The sequence below is a fragment of the Rhinolophus sinicus genome, linkage group LG07 (assembly GCF_036562045.2).
Source record: "Rhinolophus sinicus isolate RSC01 linkage group LG07, ASM3656204v1, whole genome shotgun sequence".
Lineage (NCBI taxonomy): Eukaryota > Metazoa > Chordata > Mammalia > Chiroptera > Rhinolophidae > Rhinolophus > Rhinolophus sinicus.
In genome coordinates this window covers 16,816,563-16,836,292 of record NC_133757.1, presented here as the reverse complement: position 1 = coordinate 16,836,292, position 19,730 = coordinate 16,816,563, and the positions used below count along the sequence as shown (strand labels likewise).

The 19,730-nt window shown below is 37.3% G+C and overlaps 1 protein-coding gene across 13 annotated transcripts in view; it reads left to right on the top strand.

Moving 5' to 3' along the window:
- The window catches only part of ADD3 (adducin 3), a 109,046-nt gene extending 92,532 nt beyond the window's left edge, over window positions 1-16,514 (top strand). For 9 of the 13 annotated variants that reach the window (XM_019725096.2, XM_019725101.2, XM_074339078.1 and 6 more), the window contains 12 exons: window positions 1,323-1,474; window positions 2,456-2,536; window positions 3,384-3,533; window positions 4,023-4,166; window positions 4,279-4,377; window positions 5,942-6,124; window positions 6,678-6,935; window positions 8,255-8,374; window positions 8,819-8,905; window positions 11,833-11,956; window positions 13,580-13,675; window positions 14,281-16,514. In XM_019725096.2, coding sequence (XP_019580655.1) covers window positions 1,323-1,474; window positions 2,456-2,536; window positions 3,384-3,533; window positions 4,023-4,166; window positions 4,279-4,377; window positions 5,942-6,124; window positions 6,678-6,935; window positions 8,255-8,374; window positions 8,819-8,905; window positions 11,833-11,956; window positions 13,580-13,675; window positions 14,281-14,573 — 1,787 coding nt within the window. In that variant the 3' untranslated portion in view covers window positions 14,574-16,514. The remainder of the gene's footprint in view (window positions 1-1,322; window positions 1,475-2,455; window positions 2,537-3,383; window positions 3,534-4,022; window positions 4,167-4,278; window positions 4,378-5,941; window positions 6,125-6,677; window positions 6,936-8,254; window positions 8,375-8,818; window positions 8,906-11,832; window positions 11,957-13,579; window positions 13,676-14,280) is intronic. The other 4 variants (XM_074339082.1, XM_074339084.1, XM_019725103.2 and 1 more) reach the window with 1 other exon arrangement.
- The last annotated feature ends 3,216 nt before the right edge of the window (window positions 16,515-19,730 follow it).

Genomic DNA, 19,730 nt, shown 5'->3' with positions numbered 1-19,730 from the left:
GAACTTGAGGATGGAAATGAGGGGCTTTGTGAAGAAAAGGGTGATGGAACGCGGTGATCAGTTACCCATGATGGCACAGGAAAGGGTAAGAGGTAAAGGTTACCTAGTATTTGAGCCTGCGGGAACTGCAATGCCATCAGTGTTAGAAGAAGGGAGAGAATAAAGAACGTAAGAAAAATCAGAGGCGATAAAATCACTTTTAAACCCTTTTAATTTTTATGTTGTGTTGCAGTTAGAAACAGCAGGCTGAAGAACAGTCAGGAGGGTCTGGTCAGTCACGGTGTCATCCGCGCAGAAATACCAGTTTGGAGACTTAAGGGTATATAACGTCTACATGGGGAAAAGTAAAATGAGAAAAGAACATAATGGACGACTGAGCTTTGGGAAAAAGCCACAGTTTAGGGGAAAGAAAGGGCAGGTAACTTGTTGAGGGAGAAAGAAGAAGCAAATGAAAAGGGAACGAGATTAAGGAGAGTATCATACAGACATAGAGAAGAATTGTAGGAAAGGTGGTAAATGGTGTCAGAGAGATTGAATACTGAGCAAAAGTTGAACTTGGTCAAAGTTGAGTTTACCATGTTTCCCTGAAAATAAGACCTACCCTGAAAACAAGCCCCAGTTAAGATGGTCAGCCAGACGGACGCATTTAGTATGTTGTGACGATGTTTCCGAAGAAGATGGCATGACTATTATTTGAATAAATGTAGATTGTTGTACATGAAAATATAAGACATCCCCTGAAAATACGCCCTAAGGCATCTTTTGGAGCAAAAATTAACGTAAGATCCGGTCTTATTTTGGGGGAAATACAGTATAAGACCCAGTCTTATTTTCGGGGAAACATGGTAGCAATTGACTCATTAGAGACCAGGACTAGCTTTTGTTGTTTGATGAGGGCAGAAGCCAGACTACTGTTTAAATGTATTCTTTTCCATCTTAAATATTTTTTGTTTGACTTAAAGTCAACAGATATTAGAAAAATACCTTTCTGTTGAGATCTTTTCATCATAAAATGAGCAATAACCTCAGTATTAATCACACTTCTACCAATGAGATCGTGACCATTATCCCCCTCGTGGTGTGAGCCTAACTCCCTAACAAGTACTACGTGAAACAGCAAAGAAGATAGCTGATGTGTGTTTTTACTCTCAGTGTATTTCACTGAAGGAAGATAAGCTAATGAGACATTGTGTGGGCTGATAAGTTTCAGATCATTATTTACAAGGCTGGACACTCCCAGACTCAGGCTGCTTCCTGGCAGCTAATTTCCTGGTAAAGGATTACTTGACCTGAATCTCTCTCCACAATTTTTCCTCTTTTAGGTCTTGGCATGGTCACACCTATCAATGACCTACCCGGAGCAGATACATCCTCCTACGTAAAAGGAGAAAAACTCACTCGTTGTAAACTTGCCAGCCTCTACAGACTTGCAGACTTGTTTGGATGGGCACACCTGGCGAATACCTATATCTCAGTGAGTTCTTTGGCTTTCTATTTCTTTTTTTTAAAAAAAATCTCAAGTAGAAAGCAAACTCCACTCTTCCCACCTTTACTCAGAAGTCCAGTTTTCAGACTTTATTCTCTAAACATAGCATGCTGGATCACAGTCTAATCCTGATTTAAACTTTACCTCCAAGAGAGAGGCTGCACCTACCCCAACTCTTCTCCAGTTACTGTCTGTCTTGTTCTTTTAATTCAGAGCAGTTGTAGAGCCTGTCCAGGAAGTTACCCTCTGGTGGAATCTTCTCTCTCTGTGTTAATTATGTTTGAGCATCATTGAGATTGAAAAAAAAGCATTGGGGCAGGGAAAATACAGTGGGTCAGGGAAGTTTCCTCCCTCTTTATTTTTGAAATACATTTTCCCATTCATGATCATCTTGTTTTCACGTTGCCACATTGGGAAGCAAGACAATATTTGGAAGCAAAAGAGTATGAAGATGGTGTGTGATGGAAATAGCATAACTGGGAAGTGCGGTCTTCCTACCGTTTCTCGTTCTCCCTTCCTTCTGTTTCCCCTTCCGTCTCCCCCTGAATTCCTTCCTAGGAAGAGACTCTGTTCTCTTTCTTTTGCCCATTTTCTCTTAATTTCCATGTTGTAAATGAAGATAATAGTCATTAACCACATTTGGTTGAATAATATTGGCATTTGTTTCGCATGAATGTAGCTGACCCTGAACAACCTTAGAAGCCCCAAAATAACACTTTAACTTTAGGTAAGTCCAGTCAATGAGAAACTGATGTCAGAATTTGTTAGCAAGTACTTGAGGGTTGACGGGAAGAAAACTTCAAAGAAAATTTTCATGTTGCATACCTTTAATTTCTGCTTTGTTTTTTTTTTCTAGATCTCTTATAATTGTTTATTATAAATATAGTCCTAGTCATGTTTACACTGCAAAAATAAGAACACCTCATAGTAATTCCTTATTGTCTTCCTTTTTTTTTTTCTTTCTCCCAGGTAAGAATAAGTAAGGAGCAAGACCACATTATTATAATTCCCAGAGGCCTGTCTTTTTCTGAAGCCACAGCCTCCAATTTGGTACACTTTTTATTCCTGTGTTACATTTTCTGTGCATCATTGTGCTTTTCTGGCAGTGTTTCAGCTTTTAGTATAGGATGGAACAATAAAAGGTACGGTAGAAAAACATCTGCTAGTGAATAGAAACGAGTTTGGAAAGTTATGTTGATTTGTAAGAAAAGCTTTAGGGTGAAAGAAAAACAGGGTAGTGGAAGAGACTAATAACGGGTTGGTCTTATCTCTTAGCCTGTCCATGTTTTGAAGGTAATATTTTCATTTTTTTTCTACTCTGTACACTCTGGAATTTGTTTTTAAAAAACATACGCACACACGCGCACACACATCGAGTCAATATGTATTTTATAGATAGAGTTAAACAAACTTTGGTTGGTGTGAATATAGGGTCTGCCCTTCCAGCATTTTATTTTTCCATGACTGTCCTAGCCACTGTCGTGGTCTCTAGAACAGCAGGAACTCCATTGTTCTGGGGCTGCACTGTTAGCAAATGGGAATTTCCCGGCCAGTGCCGTAAGTGCCAGGCTCGTCCAGACCTTTGGTGAAGAGCTTAGTCACTCAGTTTCTTGGAAACTATGCTTCTTGCTCAATATTAAGTTTTGTTGCAGACTACCTATTTTTGCAAATAAAGTTTTGTGGGAAAAAAGCCTCACCCGTCCTTTTATGGTTGTTTATGGCTGCTTTTGTGCTAGAGTGGCAGAGTTCAGCAGTTGTAACAGAGGCCCCCAAAGTCTAAAATGTATACTGTCTGGCCTTTGACAAAAAAGTTTGCCAACCTCCTGGTTTAGCTTGTGGAACACAGGTAACTTTGATACATGTGTACCAATTCAATATGTCTTTCTGATTTTTCCAGGTGAAAGTCAATATAATAGGAGAAGTGGTTGATCAGGGAAGTACTAACTTGAAAATCGACCATACAGGATTCAGCCCCCATGCTGCAATCTATTCAACACGTCCTGATGTTAAGTGTGTAATACACATCCATACCCTTGAAACAGCCGCTGTAAGTCCCTGAAGGGTCGAAACCAACAATGGCTCAGAAGTGTATTGTTTTCACGGCTTTCCTTGCATGCTACTCTACTATGTGCATCCTTTCAGGCCCTGCCATTTAAAATCATATTCGAAATACGAATCCTCTGCATATCCAGAAAGCAAAAGGCCCCCTGAGCCAAATGCTACCATTCTAGGAAACAACTAGAGAGAGAGCATTTGCATTTTTGAACTAGTCAGTTTTAACAGTTGGGTCATTGAGTTCTTCAGAGCAAAGCTTCTTGTGTAATACTTGGCACAGCATTTAAACTGAGTTGTATCCTCTAAGTCCTTTTTTTTTATTTATTTCCTGGAAGAAGCGAAGAACTAAAGTGGGAGGTGGGCTGGAATGGTGAATGCGGTGAATAGGCCAATACTTCCTGACCTGACTAAAGAATTGGGTGCGTATGAAAATGTGGTTGGTAACTGAATGTGTTGTCTTGTCCGGGACCCAATCCTGCAGGTATCCTCCATGAAGTGCGGGATCCTTCCGATTTCTCAAGAATCCCTGATCCTGGGAGATGTCGCCTATTATGACTATCAGGGGTCACTTGATGAACAGGAGGAGAGAATTCAACTGCAGAAAGTTCTGGGGCCAAGTTGTAAGGTATGTAGTCGAGTTTCTATCTAAGGAGCTATTTTTGTTGCTGTTGCTGTTGATGAAAACAGTGTGAGCTATGCTAGTTATTCACAGTGATTGCTTTGGGGTTCTATTTTAGGTGCTGGTACTCAGAAATCATGGTGTCGTAGCCCTTGGAGAAACAGTTGAAGAGGCTTTTCATTATATTTTTAATGTGCAGATAGCCTGTGAGATTCAGGTAGGAAAAATTCTACCACCACCCCCACTTTATTTTTTGCTTTGTTATTTGCTTGTTGTGTTGGGTTTTGTGTTTATTTCCAAAGTCTTACTGGTTGGTAGCTTTTGGTTTTTCATTCATGGGGTTTTTTTGTTTGTTTGTTTTAAGTTTACAAAATCTGGTTTAATTCAGATCTGTGGAAGGGAAGGAAGCACTTTGTGAAAATACATGTGCACAGAAACCTGATCAACGCTAGACAAACAGTGTATTAGTTTCCAGTATAACAGGATAGCCACAAATCAAAGGCTCAGATTGAGTCCATCAGAGGTAAACACGATTTTAGATTTGGCTCAAGTGGCCGGTGAACATCGAGTGGTGCTGAGTTCCTCCAAAGCATCTAATGACCGCCAGCCTCGGAAGGAGTGTCACCACAGTCTCAGAAGAAATCCCAGTCATGCCCTTAACGCCTTTGGCCCTTGGGAGTCATTGCTGCCCAAATACAAATGCAGGTGGGGGATTTCCGGTGGCCACATGTTATTTGGTGGCTTTTATTTTGTTTTTTAAAAGAAGTTCTGCTTTTCTTGAGTAAAAAGGGTCAACTCAGTTATCTCTTTAACTAAATAAAGGAGGAAAGAAAATTAAAATTCACGTATAGACACACACACACACAAATCTAAGTGCCTCATAAACATCATTTTTCCCATAATCCTAGTTTTTAAGATAGTATAATTGCACATTTCTCTGTTTTCACACTCTAGTAGTGTGGTGCTAATTGAGACACAAAGGCAACCACCAGTCATTAAAGATCAGATGTGGTATGGCCACTTTTATAAAAAGTGTGAGAACGGGGACAGAAGTTTTACGAATTCATGCAGTTTCCAGAGATCCCAGCCTCAGCCTCGTTATTACAATAGGTTGAATATTTATTAACCAGCTGTTTTCCTCAGAGAAGCTGAATGTATATTATGGCCCTCATTTCCCTCTTCAAGAAAATCAAGCAGGTTCTCTTGAAGCAAATGGTAATAGTATTAATTTATTGGAAGGGCCACAAAAAAGGGGGGAAAAACTTCTTCTACCAACTTTAACTTGTCTTAACAACCAACTTGTTCTGTTTTTTTGTGGTTTTTTTGCTTTATTGGAAAATTCTTCTCAAATGAGGCTATGAAAAGCTTAATTAAATTAAGATAATGAGCTGACTTCTTCTGCCTAAATATACTTAAATTTGCAGTATAGTGTTTATATTCCTCTAAAATTATAACTTTCATCAAAAGTATTAACTGGATAGCCATGGGGAAACTGCAAGAAAAGAACTTGAAAACTTGGCAAGAGAATTCCATTTCTTGAAATATGTGAAAAGGTATGTTTTCCATCAGGGAGGATCAAAGTCCTGGCAGGTATCTTTCAGATAGACGGAAAAGATACTCCAGCTGCCTACTTTCCACAAGTGTGTTGCCTTGTTTTTGCTGTTAGTAACCTGAATAAGTATTAGATATTTGCCGAATCGAAATTGTGCCTTTTTTAAAGTGAACTACTCCTCCTGGTCTTTACAGTCTTGTGCCTCTGTCTGTTTTGCCACTGATTACAGGTGCAGGCGCTCGCAGGGGCAGGCGGGGTCGACAACCTGCTCGTACTGGATCTTCAGAAGTATAAAGCTTTCACTCACTCTGTCGCAGCATCCGGAGGAGGAGGAGTGAACATGGGCTCCCATCAAAAATGGAAGGTTGGCGAGATTGAGTTTGAAGGGCTGATGAGGACTCTGGACAATTTGGTAGGTGAAAAATGGAACCTAAACTTGGATTTCATATCTTCAGATTCAAGAGCAGATGCTTCCATCTCCCTTTGGTTTTGGAACATGCTCCTAACTCCTCTGAGAGCGGAGTTTGACCCTAGGAAGGCATTCAGGTGTAATCCTACCGCATTTTTAAGGATCAAACAGTGAAACGTGCAGATGTCATCTTATCTTAGATGTTACCCTTCAGACCCAGGAACAAAGACTTAAATGAGCGCGGCGATTTGGCCTCTAGAAAACTGGTTTCTAGCTAGGAAAACGGTTCTGGTCAGCAGTTTTGAAATTACCTCTGTCAGGAACAGTCATGTGCGTGGAAATCACATTGTCAGCTGGAATCAGTTTTGACCAGATCTTGAAATCTGCTTAATTTCAACTCGAGTGTAATGTGGGGTTTAGAAGGATGTTTCTCCCCTTTATTTGTTTTTCAGCAGAAGAGTCTTTTCGAATCATTTGTTTTAAGAATTAGAGTCCAGATGCTGTGTTTGTTTGGTACAGGTTTGATTGCTTCAAATGTGGTTTTTCCCTCCCTCAGGGGTATAGGACAGGCTATGCATACAGGCATCCTCTCATTCGAGAGAAGCCCAGGCACAAAAGTGATGTGGAAATCCCAGCAACTGTGACTGCTTTCTCCTTTGAAGACGATACAGTGCCGCTCTCTCCTCTCAAATACATGGCACAGAGACAGCAGCGTGAGAAAACAAGATGGCTGAACTCACCAAATACTTACATGAAAGTGAATGTGCCTGAGGAGTCTCGGAACGGGGAAACCAGTCCCAGGACCAAAATCACAGTATGCCACTATTTTACATGGTTTGCCTTTACTGAATATTTTGCCAAGTTATTCATGAATTGAACATTCTGTGTTGAAAATATTGGGAAAGTAGACTATAATATTGATAATTATATCACTGTCATTTATCATGTATTAACTTTGTGCAAGGCACTTTGTCCTAAATGCCATACATGAATTAGCTCATTTAATTCTCCTAATATGGAGAGGATGCTGTTTTTCTCCCCCATTTTACAGGTGAGGAAATTGAGGCACAGAGGGGTTAACTAATCATTTGTGAATGGTAAAGTCAAGATTTTGAATATAGACACTCTGACTCTGGAGCCCAGGTCTTACCTACAACGTGATACTGCTTTGTAGTTGATACTGTAACAGTGAGTCAGGACTAGAAAAGTTTTCAACACCTCATGGTGCCACAGTGGCAGGAATCACTTCACATAGCTACCCTTAGGAAGATCTTCTAGATAGAGAAATGGATTATCTTATCTTTTGCAGCATTGTGCTTCAGATTTGGTTTAGTTTTGGAGTGCTTTTCACCAGATATTCCCTACATACTCAGAATTAGTTCATCTTATCATATAAATCAGTAACATTTAATATGGAAATGTCTAGGCATCAAAGTGTTTTTTCCCTAGCTTATAAGCTTTCTTATCGCCTTGTAAAAGAACATAATTAAACTCAAGTTTACCAGAATTAATTTTATTGGCAGAGACTGATGGCCAGGTATCATTAATCTTGATATTAGCCTTCTTTAAAGAACACAGTGTGTGGAGTAAATGAGAATTCTATCAGCCTCTTCCATCCCTGTGGTTCTATTATATTATAGATTGCTGCTAGATTTTTCCCTTTGTAAAATGCTGGTCAGGGGCTCGGCATTTTCTGTCAGCCAAAAATAAAAAAAATGAAGCTGGAAAACTGAATCTCGAAAGATCCCTTGAATGCTTTTTGGTGACTTCTTAGCCATCAACAGTTGAAAATTCAATACAGATGACAACTCTGAATGTGAGTTAAAGTGAGATCAAGCTCTATGCTTGAGATATTTTCAGCTTCATATTTTAAAATGTCAAAAGGAGAAAATTTAAATAGCATAACTGAGTATTCATGTGAATATTAACAAGATTTTTTAAGTGAATGCTTATTGTGAGCCTTTTTCTAACTAATATGAGATGCATACTAATTGACCACTGAATACTGCTTAGTGAAATTCTTTATAATATTGGCATTGTATGCGCCCCCTCCTTGAGTCAATAAACAGTCCTTAAGAACCCACCGCTTTTCGTAACGCAAAGCTTCACTCTAGAAAATTTTTGTTTCTTTAGTGGATGAAAGCGGAGGACTCTTCTAAAGTTAGTAGTGGAACACCTATCAAGATTGAAGATCCAAATCAGTTTGTTCCTTTAAACACAAACCCGAATGAGGTACTAGAAAAGAGAAATAAGGTAAGACAAGGTCTTGTGTCGCCAGGGGAGGCATTTTTATGCGGTTTTATGTTTAAATCACTAGTGATTGGATCTGATTAATACCAAACTTACAGGTTTCAATATTGAAACATTTGAAACTTAATTCAGTATGATTTCAGCTTGTATTAAATACCTCCAGTTCTATGCTAGTTGCTACTGAGTGAGCTACGTGGGGAAGAAGTAGTAAACACATTTCTGCTGTTAAGAGCTGTGGTATTAGTGAAAAATGTTGTTCTCTAACAACGTGACAGGAAATCACGTGTCAAGAAGGTGGATAGAGGAGATTAATGTGAGTTGTTAGGATGGTAACAGCGCCCTTATGGAGATGGGAGTCAAAGAGGCTCTTCTTACTCGGGGGTGGTCACATAGTAAAGATCATCCGTATAGTGGCCCCCAAGAACTTGTTCCTGTTTTTCAATTCAGATTCGAGAACAAAACCGATATGACTTGAAAACAGCAGGACCTCAGTCTCAGTTGCTTGCTGGAATTGTTGTGGATAAGCCTCCTTCTGTAAGTCCATGAAGCGATATGAACTTTATTTTCATCTCCCACATTAATTTCTTTGCTTTTTAAATATGAGTATTTATTTGTTACTAAGGTTAATACAACCACAAGTTAAAAAGTCAAATAATCCACAAGACTTAAAATGTCACCTGCAGTTTCCAATTTCCAGAGGCAAGGACTTTCTTCTAGCATTTCCCTTCAAGATTCTAAAGAGCGTCTTTGTTCTGCTTTTTGTTAACTTAACCAATTTTAGACCTCAGCTGTGTTTCATCGAACTATGTCATCAACTAAAGAAGTAACCATTATTTTATGCATCACTAAAAAAGAAACAACCCTGACAATTATAATCGTAACAAGCCATCAATTATAAAATGAATCCCAGTTTCAGAGATGGGAAAATGTGGGGGACATGTGCATCTTAGAATTAATGAAAGACTGTAGTGACTTCTTTCATGGAAGATGAGAATTCAGCCTGTTGAAACAATGCTTCCCTTTTTCATTCTCCCAATAAGATTATATCACAATTTTTTGGTTAAATCAGTTTTCAGTGTTTATATTATTACACATTTACTGCTGATCCAGGTACCATTCTGTGATTACATTTCCTTTCTCATACAACTTTCCTCCCCCTGGAATTAATAATCACCTTATTTTTTCATTGGCTTAGTATGTTAAGTACATTGGCTTAATTCTGCCCAAACTTTTTAACAGAATTATAGTCCCTCTTAATATTATTTTCCATAGGGTAAAAGGTAACAGGTAATCTCTCAGTTCCAGGCTCCTGTCATTCAGGTCCAGATCTGGACTGCTGGCTCTCAGGCTAGCTGCACAGGCTCGTCCTGAGACTCTCTGTGCTTCTCACCTGTGGAGTGTCCTGTTTCCTGCATCGTGTGTCTTCCACTTTCTTGATTTACTCCTTTATCATTAAGCACATCCTCTAATAATTTTCTAAGATACATAGGAGGTAACCAACTGAAATCCTGTCTTCTACCTTCTTATGTGCATATCATGGATATAGAATTTTAGTTCAGAAATAATTTTCCCCCAAGTATGAAAAGTATCACTGTACTGTCCCCTAGTTCCATGCTATTATTGTTGAGAAGTGCGAGAGTGTTGTGTTTCATGGATCTTTGTATAGGACGCTTTTTTTCTTTTCTTTTAGACCTTTCATACATTCCTTCTGTTATGAAATTTTATGATGGTGTGCTTTGTAGCAGATTTCTCTTCAGTCTTTGTTCTTAGCTTTTAGGAACACTTTTCAATCTGCAGAGTCATATCCTTCAGTTTTGGGATTTCTTTTTCTTCCATAGTTTTTCCCTTCCTATTTCTTTCTTTTTCTGTCAGGATCTATTGTTAGTTGGACCTCTTTGACGGAGCCCTCTGATTGTTTTCTTTCCTACTTTCCATCTCTTTGTCTTTTAATCCTACTTTCTGAGAAATTTGCTTGACTTTATTTTCTAACCTTTCTATTTAATTTTCTATTTTGATATCTTTTTTAATTTTTAAGACTTCTTATTCCCTGAATATTTTTCTTTTTCTTTTTTTAAAATAACATCCTGGTATTTTACAGATACAGTATTTTCTCTTACTGCTGTAGGGAAGCAAATCTAAATTTTCTTCAGCTGCCTTTATTTTCTTAGTTTCTTCTGAGTTTCCTTTTTCTTGTTTATTCTGGTCTCTCTCTTCCATGTTGGAAATTTTCCTCAAGTGTCTGGTAATTCGAGTTAATCTGTCTATAGTTAGGAATGAAACACTCAGAGCCAGGCAGACGTACTGGGTGTGTGCAGAGCTCGGGAATGGGTGAGCTTCATTGTAGGGTGATCAGATGTGGCTCAGATTGTTTCTCCGGGCAGTTCCCAAATGTTAATACCTGTAGGTCTTTAGTCTGGGGCCATTTGATTTATCTGGAGAATTCTCCAGTCTCCTGCCAGTCTCCCATCTGCGTTCTGAGAGCCCTCAGCTGTGCTTTGTGTCCCCCAGTCAGTTGTTCTGAAGAGTAAGCACGCCTCTGATCTTCTGCAGATATGGGAGAGAGATAAATGCTTGGTTGTGTGGATAGGAAAGGGGACCTGAGACTCTCTCTTCCTTATTCAGACTTCTAACTTGTCCCCTTGGCAGCTGTTCTTCACCCCACCTCTTGTGTGGTACCTGGTGCCTCTAGTTTCTGAGCCACCAACCTCCACAGGGCAAACAAGTATGCTTTTCATTTGCATCCTTCTTTGCTAAGGCTTCAGCTTTCTCAGCTCTGCTACCTACTCTTCCACCTGCTTTCCATCTTCCAGAAATGTGTTAATGTTTCTCATCCTCCATTGTCTCCTCTGCTATTCTTTTGTGCTTAAAAGTTTATACTATTTTTCTTATTGTTCCTTTACTATCATTTTAGTAGGGTTTTGAGAAGGATTTTTAAAAATGCATGGGTTCAACCTGCCAGGTTTAACTGAAAGTCTCATTAATTCCTTTCCTAGAGCAAGTACTTACAAGTTTATTTTCATAGCAAATTTAAAGTTCTTTTGGTACATTTTCATTTTTCTAATCCTTTATCACGAAGGCTTTTTATCTTAAAAAACTATTCTTGGGTTTTAAGGTATTTCTTAGTTATGCGAAGCTTATTAGAACTTGGCTTACTTTTTATTTTTTTAGCATTATTTAAATTGACCTATACAGGCTTATTGATGTAACATCACTGGCAGACTTAGTTGATTGGATCAGTAGTCTAAAAGCACTAATCTAATAGTATTTTAAACAGCATGTTGTTTTATCATTTCTTATGATTGTTATAAGGTGGGATGTCACAAAGCTCACATATACATTTACACGTATATGTATGTATCTGTGTGAAGTGGTGTATATATATATATATATGTAAATACATATAAATGTATCGATATAACATGTAAATCTCTTGGTAACGAGTCGATGCTTTTCTTCGCAAGACCATGCAGTTTGAAGATGACGAACTTGCCCCATCGGCCCCTCCCAACCCCTTCAGCCATCTCACAGAAGGAGAACTTGAAGAGTATAAGAAGACAATCGAACGCAAGCAGCGAGGCCTGGAAGGTTAGTTCCTTTGTCGGTTAAGCCCAGACTAACCGTACTGTTAACAACGGGGCACCTTGAGTTGGGCGATAGAAGACGGTCAGTGTTCTTTGTCAAATGTTCCTTTTACAATCGGTTGTTCTATGTCATCTCTCCCAGTCCTGAGTATAGGTGAGGCTGAACTGCAGAGAGCTACCACAGACCCTGTATGTTCGTTCACGTGCAGTGAAAACTTTCCCTCAGAAATCAATCTGATTGGTAGCAAAAAGTCTTCTAAAGTAAAGTGAAATCTGCAGATGAGTAAAGAATTCCTAGCTAAAGTAAATGTAGATACATTGATAGATTTAAACATCTCAGCATATGTGGCCTTTTGAAAACTTTTTTCTTTGACATCATTGCAGATTCACCAGGGTACGGCTTGAATGCTTTGTAAAATCTGTTGTTCCTGGATGTCTCATTTCAAAATCAAAATATAAAGCAAACTGCTAGAATTTTGATGTGACTTTCCTTAAGCACATGGGTATCTAGTGAGGTTGAGTTTTTCTGACTTCAGATCCCTAAATAAGGATTATATTTTAGAATTATTAACAAATACCCCAGCCAGAATACTAGCTTCCTTTTTCTCAAGAATAAGCGATTCTTTGTAGGAGCAGTTGTCACTCTTGGGTCTTTGGATTAACTTCAGACAGTCCGTGAGCCATCTGGAAAATACATGCTTAATTGTGTATGTTATACATTTGGGGAAGGGGGTTTCAGGGGGGAGGACAAGAAGTCTGTGACCCTAAAAGAGAGTATGCGCCTCTGCTTTAGAGCTTCCACACATGCAGTTGGAATTTTTACCCAAAGCAAAACAGGACCAATAGTTAAAGAAGTTTTGTCCATATGAGATACCATGTAGGAAGAACTAATGGCATTTGGATCACCCAGGGAGCAATCTTAGTGTTCTTAGTGTCTTTGTCACAAAAGGGAGTCATCCTGACTCATTAATGTAATCATACTAAATGTTCGAAGTGGTATTATTGAATTTGTTTATTCTAACATCAGGTTGGAAACTTTGTTTTTGTATTTTGTAAAACGTTCTTCTTTAATCTTTTATTTTCTGAAAGCCTAAAGATGCCAGGTAACAAATATTGCACTCTGGGAACCATTACCTTTTATATATCACTTTATAAGTAGTTTCTTCCACATGCATTATGACCTCCTGAATTAGCTCACTAATATTGCTCTGACAGGAATCACTAATTGGATATTGTTCCAAAATTCAGTGAAGCATTCTGCCTCATTAATGTAGCATCATTGGTGAGGCTTCATAATTCTTTTCATCTGGCTGCTCATATATATTTTGGGTTTCTAACTCCCTTAGCAAAAGCTAAATGCGTACATATTATTTGCCTGGGCTGCAAATAGTTATACCTCTTTAGTAAGCATGTATGTAAAATTACTGTTAGCAGCCAGAAATTCTAACACATTAACCTCCTCCTAATGCATAATTATTGATATATGGGGTAACTGTCAGCATGCTCAGCTCATCGCTGAAGAGTTTCTCATCACTGTGTATGCAGGCATTTGATGTATGCACTAACCTCCCTGAAATCTTACGCTTCTTTGTTTTGCACGGCTTTTAACTAAACTCTTATCCAACAGATGCTGAGCAGGAATTACTCTCAGATGACGCTTCATCTGTTTCACAAATTCAGTCTCAAATTCAGTCACCGCAAAATATCCCTGAAAAATTAGAAGGTATTCAATGTAATTTCCCATAGCATTCACTGAGTTAATCTAAAAAATTTGTTTATCTGTGCTTTGTTTTTATGAAAGGAAATTGAACACCTGATTGGAGTAAGTTTGCCATGGATTACTTAAAGCTCCCAATAGTTTATATTTTTTATTAAATGGGGTGCTACTTTTGTTCAACATTTATATTGACTTACCTTAATCTGGATTTTGGGAACCCATAGTTCTTAAGAATTTGTGAAATTAAAATTGGTTTGTCATATGTCTTCCAAACAGAAGCATGAAATCTTTTTCAATTTTGATTGCCAAATGATCCCCAAATTAAAGAAAAATATCATTTATTTTGACTAGATTCACAATTAAACCATCAAGTTACCAAACTGGATTTACCTTATCTTCCTTCTTTGGTCTAACAACTTTGTTCCCTTCCCCTTCATACTATTTAAGAAAATTAGCTTCATGCTCATAGATCCATAGTCTATTAAAATAATGATCTGTCTTTATTGGAATTAAAGTAATGCCTTAGTACATTGCAAAAACATTTCAGTTTTGTAAAATAAAGCAAAGACGTTAACTATATAAAATAACCAAAAATCCCTCCCCATTGGCAGAAAACCACGAGCTGTTCTCCAAGAGCTTCATCTCCATGGAGGTGCCTGTCATGGTGGTGAACGGCAAAGACGACATGCATGACATTGAAGACGAGCTTGCCAAGAGGGTGAGCAGGCTAACCACAAGCACCACCATAGAAAACGTCGAGATTACCATTAAGTCTCCAGAGAAAATTGAGGAAGTCCTGTCACCTGAAGGCTCACCTTCAAAATCACCATCCAAGAAGAAGAAGAAATTCCGCACTCCTTCTTTTCTGAAAAAGAACAAAAAAAAGGAGAAAGTTGAAGCCTAAATAAAGTCTTTTTATAATTGTTATTATTACAACATGACATTGCACATTTAAATACCACATTTAAGTTGATGGTTAATATGCAGTGGTAGATCAGATTGGGGGTATGTAGCAAACTGGACTATAAGAACTGGAAAGGGGTTTTACTAAAAGAAAAACATATTATGAAAATAAACTTTCAAATTCATCTCTCATTTTATATGTCAAAAAAACAAGGTTTTGAATTTTTAAACAGTTGCAGGTTTTAATTAGCTCTGCCCTCATGAAGTATTATAATTCACCACAAACAGATACCTGTCTGAATTATTTCAGGCCTTCTCTGTAAGGAGAAGAAAGAAATTGCCAGTGAACAAGGGAGAGAATTTTTATTGCTCAACACCTGCTTCACTTGGTGATCAGATTATAATTTTTTATCATTGGTTATCGACTGTACCTTCTTGGTTCCCATTGTTTCAATGGGCATTAACAGAATGCTTTAAAAGCTTCTAAGATAAGAATCTATAGCATTAGTATACACTGGCACATAATTTTTTAAAAAAATATATAAGAAAAGATTCATTTGGAATTTTATTCATAGTATAAAATTTCCTCACCGGAAGTAACTTCGTTTGCCAAAAAAAAGTCTTTTTAGTAAACTATAATTTTTGAAAACTTCCTTTTTTATTAGTTTAGAAAGCCCCTTATTTTTCAACGAAGGGGATTTTGTATACATAACATGGGTTATTTAGTTTAACTGGCAAAAACAATTTTTGTATGTTGAGATATTTGTATACCATTCAGTATAAAAGTGTCATAAGCATATTAGCCAATCACTTAACAATAGAGCAGATTTGAGGCTGCTTGGTACTAAGCATAGTTGAATATAATTAAAGAATCCAGGGACTTGGTATTGAAAGGGGATTAGAGCATTTAAAGGTAGATTCATATTTGAACCTATTGTAATGTATTTTTCTCTTAGTATTGCTAATGAATGAAAAAGCTCTCATGTGGTAACCAAATGAAAAGAATGAGAGAGAAAGTGAAAAATGAAGGGCGCAAAATAAGAATTCTAGTTTGATAACCACTCATAGTCACGATAGGATTTGAAGTGTAAATTATTTGAAACATGTCCCAAATTACTAAAATTCTGCTTCTCTGCCAAAAATCATTGTATTTCTTGGTTGATATTTCAGTTTTCAAAGGGTCAATCTTTTCAGCGATCTGTCTTTAGAAGGCAGTACTGGAAGAAATCAGTAGGTCTAATCCCCCACAGTGAGAAAACTACCACTTCTTGATTTTTACAAATTTTTCTGATCTTTTCAGTTAACTTTCTAATGTAAATACAAATTTAAACCTAGGCTTAATATAGTTTTTTTCCCCCTTCACCCAAGTGATGTCACAAATCAATGTAAAATCAATGATCCAAAATGGTCAGTGGGTAAAAATAATCCAGTGTTTCTGGAGGGTGAGTTGGCATGTCAAACATTGTATTAATTACAGTGTGTTCTGGGCTGGTTCTGTTTGACTGTACGTGTATGATGATATAAAGTTGAAACAGAGCCAGAAATTTCATTCTAGATCTCACTAACTACTGGAATCTGTTTTAATCTCTTAGTGAAAACTTTCAGTTGCCTAATTCTGTATTTGAGGATTTTTTTTTTATGTTCTACATCATTTATGTTGTATTACATCATATGTAGAAACAGTAACCTGTGAACTATGCTTTTCCATAACTTTTTAAAAATATATATATCTTAAATGAATGCAGTGTGCATAAATATTTTTTAAACTACAACAGTGAACTATTTGCACCTTTTGCTAATGCCTCTATTTACTTGCTTTGGCATAAAGAATGAGCCAATGAACTTCTGTGTCCTGTGGAAAATGTATAAATGTTATCTGATATTGCTCTTAGATGTAATGCTAATTAATGTTAAATCACAAATAAACAGTATTTTAAATAGATGGATTTGGTATCATGAGCCTTCAATTTAAGGTGGTTATTTAGCCTGAATTATTTTGTGGACTGTTGAGTTTTATACTGCAGTGAGATTTTGAGTAAGATCGATGCTTCTGAATAAGGGATGTTCTGATAAATTTATTTTCAAATTAGTTGAAAATTAACTGTATACAACCCTTCTGGTTTCAGCTTACATTGGAAGAATAGACTTGAAATGACCTATTTTTTTGTCTTCGAGGGGTATGGTGACCATAACCACATCTCTCAGATCTAAAGATCTTTGAAGGAGTCAGTATTCTCAGGCTCAGTTCTGCTCAGATCTAATGATGTAAAATAGAAAATGTTACAGAATATGTGCTGAGTTTAAATACATTACCCTCCTCTTTGATTTTGATTTTTGTAACAATGTGACAATACAGAAAATAGAAAAAAGGTTACAATTCCACCACATTAAAATTAAAAAAAAAAATTTTATTCCCTTCCAGCTCTTACTCAGTTATATATGTATTCCCTATATATTGGGTATCATGGTGTGAATGTAATTTTATTCTGGATTTTTTTCTTCCTATTTAACATAGCATAATCAATCCATCCCAGAAGATTTTTAAACTAAATCCCTCACATGAATGATTTCCTGTGATTTTCCCCCCCCCCACTTTGTCCTAAAAATAGAATGCAAGAGGGGAAATCATGTTAATTGAGGGTTCTGGTTAATTGAAGTTTTTACTATAATTACCCATTATAAAAATGAAGGGTTTGGGCAGAGAAGAATACATTCATAGTCTTGGGCATATTTAATTATTACCTTGACTTGTAAATCACCGTACAGTGAAAAATTGCTGTTTTAGATACTCATTTCAAAATTCCCTTTCATAAAGCAACAAAAACTATTATCTTCAGTACTCACTTGAGAGTCAATATAGCATAAAAGATAATGTTGCCTGTGCCTTTTCTTCCATTGATTAGTATTTTTGTTCAGCAGAGAACCAAATGGATCAAATTGTGGCAGCATTGGTTTCTCTTAACATTGCCTCTTTTTTTTTAATTAAATGTGTTGGGGGTGACAGTGGTTAGTAAAATTATATAGGTTTCAAGTGTACATCATCTGTATATCACATTGTGTGTTCAAGGTAGAAAACACATAAAGGCAAGCTGATTATTATTTTAAACTCAAGGTTAGTAATACACATGTAAGTTGCAATCTTGACTCAGCCAGATTTTAAAAAGAAGTCTCCCTTGTGGCCACTAGAGGGTGCAATAGCTCTAACAATCCAGTATGTTTCTAGTCCTTGCACTAAACTTCCGTTTTCTTAGTCTAGAAGCACCACCATGTTGTTAAATGCCCAGACTTGGAAGGAAAGACATTTCCTTTGTTACTTATCTTTCTCCTCATTTGACTGTTCTCAACTTTGTTGTCCCATTTCACCAATACAAATACCACCAGCAGGGACTCTGATGTCTGTGGAGAACACACTGAAATTTTTGAGGTGTAGTCTCAGAAAGAAACCATGATAGGAATTGAGTCCTCAGGGGCATTTTCATGCCTGTGTGGCAATATAATGCCTCTTTTAAACTAATTGGCATTTTTTGACTGGGGCAATAATTGATAATATTTATTACTTGTTGGTGCCTTCTGTGTATCAAAGATTATGCTGAGTGCTTTTCATGCGTTACCTCATTAGCCTTCCTACCAGCCCAACAAAGTACATAATATTGGCATTTTGTAAATGAGACTAGGGCTTAAAAAAACAAAGGAGGTGCTAGTGTTTCACCCATAGAGATTCAGATTTCTAAAACTACCAGTGCCATTTGTGTGTAGACCCTCTGGCTCCAGTGTATGTTTTTGTGGGTGTTTTTTGTTTGTTTGTTTTTTGTTTTTTTAGGAAGAGGCAGTTTCCTTAGTTTGGACTGTAGGTCCAGCCATGGCTAATCCATGTTATGATTTAAGATGGGATATAGATTTTGATAAAACACTAACTTTTGATTTAGAAGACTTATTTTTTCAACAAGTCACCCCAAGAATGAAGAAATTGATGAATACCTGGAAAGTGGGAATGACCTGTGGTGATATCATCCTTTAGGATAAAGAACCAGCTCTTAAATCTTCCGCATGACACCTGAAAGACAAGGTATCTATACCTTTGCTTAAGATGCAAAAATAGATGCGTAGAATCCCTTTATCTAATTTTCTTTTTTCTTTTTGATTTCCAATGTTGGGGGCAGAGAGACATTGTAAGGAAAGTTATTTTAAAAGCTGAAAAGACTTTAGTTCTAGAGGTAAAGTTAAGAAATATACTGTATCTACTTAGAAACTTTATTTAGATGAATATACTTGGAGGAAAAACCAGTGTACGTGCTGAAGATAAGAACAGAGAGAAGCTTTCGGGGAACTTTTGATAGAAAAAAACCATTTGGAAATTCAAGTTTTCAAAGGGATTTTATTTCTGAGCTGACCATTAGGGGGCAATCCTGGTTCTAAATTTAGTTACAGTTAATTAAAGGAACTTCCTTCAAAATATCTTTGAGCTTGGATGGAGAACTTCATTGTGGTTCTGCATTGCTAGACACAAGTTTAAGGTTGAGGATAGTTTATAGATATCATTTGTTTTTTTGCTTCATTTGTTCCTTTCATCTTAGTTATCTTGTTCTGACTTAGGAAGAATCAGTCTTCCAGAGAAGTAGTGCTTGTCTGGCATGCAGCTCAGAGGTGACTAAGCCAAAATTCAAGCAAAGGTCTTCAAGTCTGCGTCTCATACTTTTCTACTTACTGCAGTCTTCCTTGGAAGCCTGTTGGATCGTAAACTAAGAATAGATAAATATAGATAAATATACAATTTTCTAAAGTTCTTTGCAAATTAATGTTTAGAACTTTATTATAAGAATAGTTAAGATGGGCGGCCGGATGGCTCAGTTGGTTAGAGCACGAGCTCTCAACAAGGTTGCCAGTGCAATTCCTGCATGAGATGGTGGGCTGCGCCCCCTGCAACTAAAGATTGAAAACGGCAACTGGACTTGGAGCTGAGCTGCGTCCTCCACAACTAAACTGAAGGACAATGACTTGACTTGGAGCTGATGAGCCCCGCCCCTCCCCCCCAAAAAAAGAAGAGTTAAGAGAAACATACTGCAGGACCAAGCCTGTTTCTTTTTTATCAATAATTGTTTTTCCTAAAATTTCAAGTCTGTTTGCTATTCTGTGAGAGTCTTCTGTATTTTCTCAAGTT